The 3,025-nt window shown below is 41.9% G+C and overlaps 1 protein-coding gene across 1 annotated transcript in view; it reads right to left on the minus strand.

The window, feature by feature from the left end:
* Window positions 1-2,514, minus strand: part of LOC116700829 (collagenase 3) — a 7,767-nt gene extending 5,253 nt beyond the window's left edge. The window contains exons 1-4 of the mRNA XM_032534301.1: window positions 2,358-2,514; window positions 1,971-2,218; window positions 1,725-1,873; window positions 626-754 (exon numbers count right to left, since the gene is read on the minus strand). Of these exons, the coding sequence (XP_032390192.1) occupies window positions 626-754; window positions 1,725-1,873; window positions 1,971-2,218; window positions 2,358-2,456 (625 nt within the window). The 5' untranslated portion in view covers window positions 2,457-2,514. The remainder of the gene's footprint in view (window positions 1-625; window positions 755-1,724; window positions 1,874-1,970; window positions 2,219-2,357) is intronic.
* Between the last annotated feature and the right edge of the window lie 511 nt (window positions 2,515-3,025).

Genomic DNA, 3,025 nt, shown 5'->3' on the forward strand with positions numbered 1-3,025 from the left:
GGTGTCTTAGACTAGGCTAAAACAATGGAATGTTGATTCCTGTATTTTTGTGAGAGTTTCTCAGCCATGTCCTTCCTCACTGGACAGCAAAGAAGCCAATAAGTCATGTCCTACACGTCGCCATGCCAATGCCGCACCAATTAGAATGGGATACACCAGGTGAAAAAGAACCGCGCCCAAGGTGCAGTGAATATAATTCTGAAACTTACAATGATTCGGGGCTGTTCGATATGTCTCTGTAAAGGGACCATGTTGTCCAGACTTGTGTCTTATTCTCTTTGTCATATTGCTTTCATCATACTCTTTCATTAAACCTTTTAATTAATTCTTCATTGATACTCTAGCCTCTCTTTGTCCTCATCAATCCAAAGAACATGTGTTAGTTTTTTCTAGCACTGTCCTCTGCTACTGTTTGGTAGACAGGGACACTGGGCAAAGCTGTGGCTCCCCAATCTATCTTCTAATTTAAGGAATTCTTCTCCTTTAAGGATGCGTGAACAAACCATGACACCAAGGAAAATCAAAGGATACAGCTCCTCTCTATGATCATAGCATGTCAAAACATACACTGACAGATCCTTAGTAGTAAAAGAGACACAATGCTGGTCATAAATAACAAACTTACCTCTGTTGGAGCGGAAAGTGAACTTCTCATCGTCATCGAAATGAGCGTCTCCTCCAATGCCAGAGGATGGGGCGAAGGCATGGGCAAGAGTGCCCCTAGGGCCATCAAAGGGGTAATAATCCCCATGAGCTGTTAACAAGAACAAACTCATGTCATGTTGTGCAAACTATAGAAAACAAGTTCAGACGGCTCCAAGATGGCTTCAAGTACGGCCGCAGGTGGAATGTTTGTTGTCTCTTTGTTATGTTGACAGATACACATTACTTAACAGCACTGCAATCAGTGGCTGTAATTAAGGGATTTGTCACTAAAATGTGAACCACACTAGGCTATGTGCTACAACAGAGGGGTCAACAAGTAGTCTAAGATATGTACCATAACAAATCAAACACATCCTGGAAAATAGATACGTCACGCTATTTCCTATTCAGCTAGTCTGAATCATAGTGGCATTTTGGAGCAGGGGCGGAGCCAGACTTTCGGGCTTAGCCCACCCTCAGGAGGGACAATTTTTTTCTCTCATTTATGGCACTACATGCATTATTTTAAGATATAAAAAATGTATGTCATTTGGGAAAAACATGATCCTGTGGAGCCTACATCCTGTTTTAGTCTTTATTTAATCTAATTGTAACTGTCATCATTTGTACGAGCAGAACACAGCAAATGTTTAGGATTTCACTTTATTGTGAAACCTATTTTTGTTTTACTGTGCTGGAGTAGAGTTCACAAAATTACTTGCAATATATCCCCAGCAATGAAACTTTAGCTCAATTGATTTGTCGGTCCAGCCAGAGAGACTGAGGGGAAAGGACGCAAAGTTGAAGGTAATTGTCAAACCTCAAAGATTCAGGGCGTTGGGGCTGTAGTACAAAACAAAGCTACCCCAACGCCCCACCCCACACCATTTTTTGAGCTATGTTTACTGGAGTATTTAAATGGTATGCTACTTTATACTTCTAGTCCAAAATGTGTCACAGGGAAATATCCTATTTACACTTCACTACATTTATTTAAGTCACTATTCATTACTAGATTAAGATTTTACATGCTAGGATTCGAGAACTTCTTCCACCACTGAAAGTGATTGTGCACTCACTTCGGCGGCCAAAGGAGATCATGATGTCAGCGGTGCCACTGTTGATTCTTGTGAATCTCAGAGGAGTGACTTTGGCCCAAACCTGAAGAGCTTTCTCAATGGAGTCATCTATCTCTGCCACAGACATGTCAGGTGTGTAGTTCTCTATCCTGTAGGACAGAAAAGGGTTAGTTATATTTAAATAATTAACGACATGCACTGCCTACATTAACTTTCTCTTACATGTTTTCTTTTCAGATCAGTCACCTGTAGGTAAGGCTGTTTTTTTGCCACTTGAGGTTTCTTCCAAACGTGGAGAACCTGGCAATGTTGGTGTCTGGGACGCCACAGCGGGGCTTCTTCATCACCGCCAGGGTGTCGGCATCCAGCGTCCCGGTGATCTGGAGGCCAAAGAATCTCTGCATCTCACTCAGCTTCCTGCTCACCTGGCTGATCCCCTGTCTGCTAGTTGGACCTTTCTCCTCTGTTAGGTTGAAGAAGTTCTTCAGGTAGCTCTGTAAAAGAAGATGAGAATACTTATTGGTCAGGATTGATCTTCAGAACAAGTTAAAAAGAAATAGTTCACCCCAATCTTGAACACATCTTAAATGCAAAATCGTAAGAGCACTTTTAAGACGAAGTAAAGATACACACCTCTGCATCATGTACATCTTGATCAGTGACTTGTGATACCGGCACGCAGTAAACTGCCACCGCCAGGCTCAGGATGATGCACAGACTGAAAGACCTCATGCTTCCTCCTTGGATGCCACTTGTGTTTCTGTGTTGGAAGTCAGCTGTTATATAGGCTGACAAGTAGACATATTGTGGAGTGGGCGTGTTGAGCAACCACCTTCCTGAGTCAGTGACTCAAGAAGTTTTCCTTATATAGATGACAGGAGAAGATTGCTTTGATTGCTCAGCCACCCCCCTAAAAAATCCCCAAACAAGACTATTTATGATGATACAACATGATGCCCATACTGATAGTTATTCAGTGAGGTATGAACTGCATAAACGAAACAAGTGATATGGAAGCGAAACTATAGTTTATGGGCAGTATAACAGGAGGAGCTGACCAAGGTACCACATTTGTTGATTTCATTGTCTGTCAATTAAGCTTATTTTCTGAGTGATATTCTATCTTTAGTCACACACTTCTTTAACCCTCGGGCTAGTGTTGACAAGACAGTGTCGTGCTTTGTGTGAAAACAAAGACAAGCTGCATCATGTCATGAAGTCCTTTTGACACGCAATGGAGTATTTGTAGATGCACAGATTGCTAATCATGCTATTACTCACACTATTAGCTAAACAGCCGC

This window comes from Etheostoma spectabile, chromosome 13, assembly GCF_008692095.1.
Source record: "Etheostoma spectabile isolate EspeVRDwgs_2016 chromosome 13, UIUC_Espe_1.0, whole genome shotgun sequence".
Classification (NCBI taxonomy): Eukaryota; Metazoa; Chordata; class Actinopteri; order Perciformes; family Percidae; genus Etheostoma; species Etheostoma spectabile.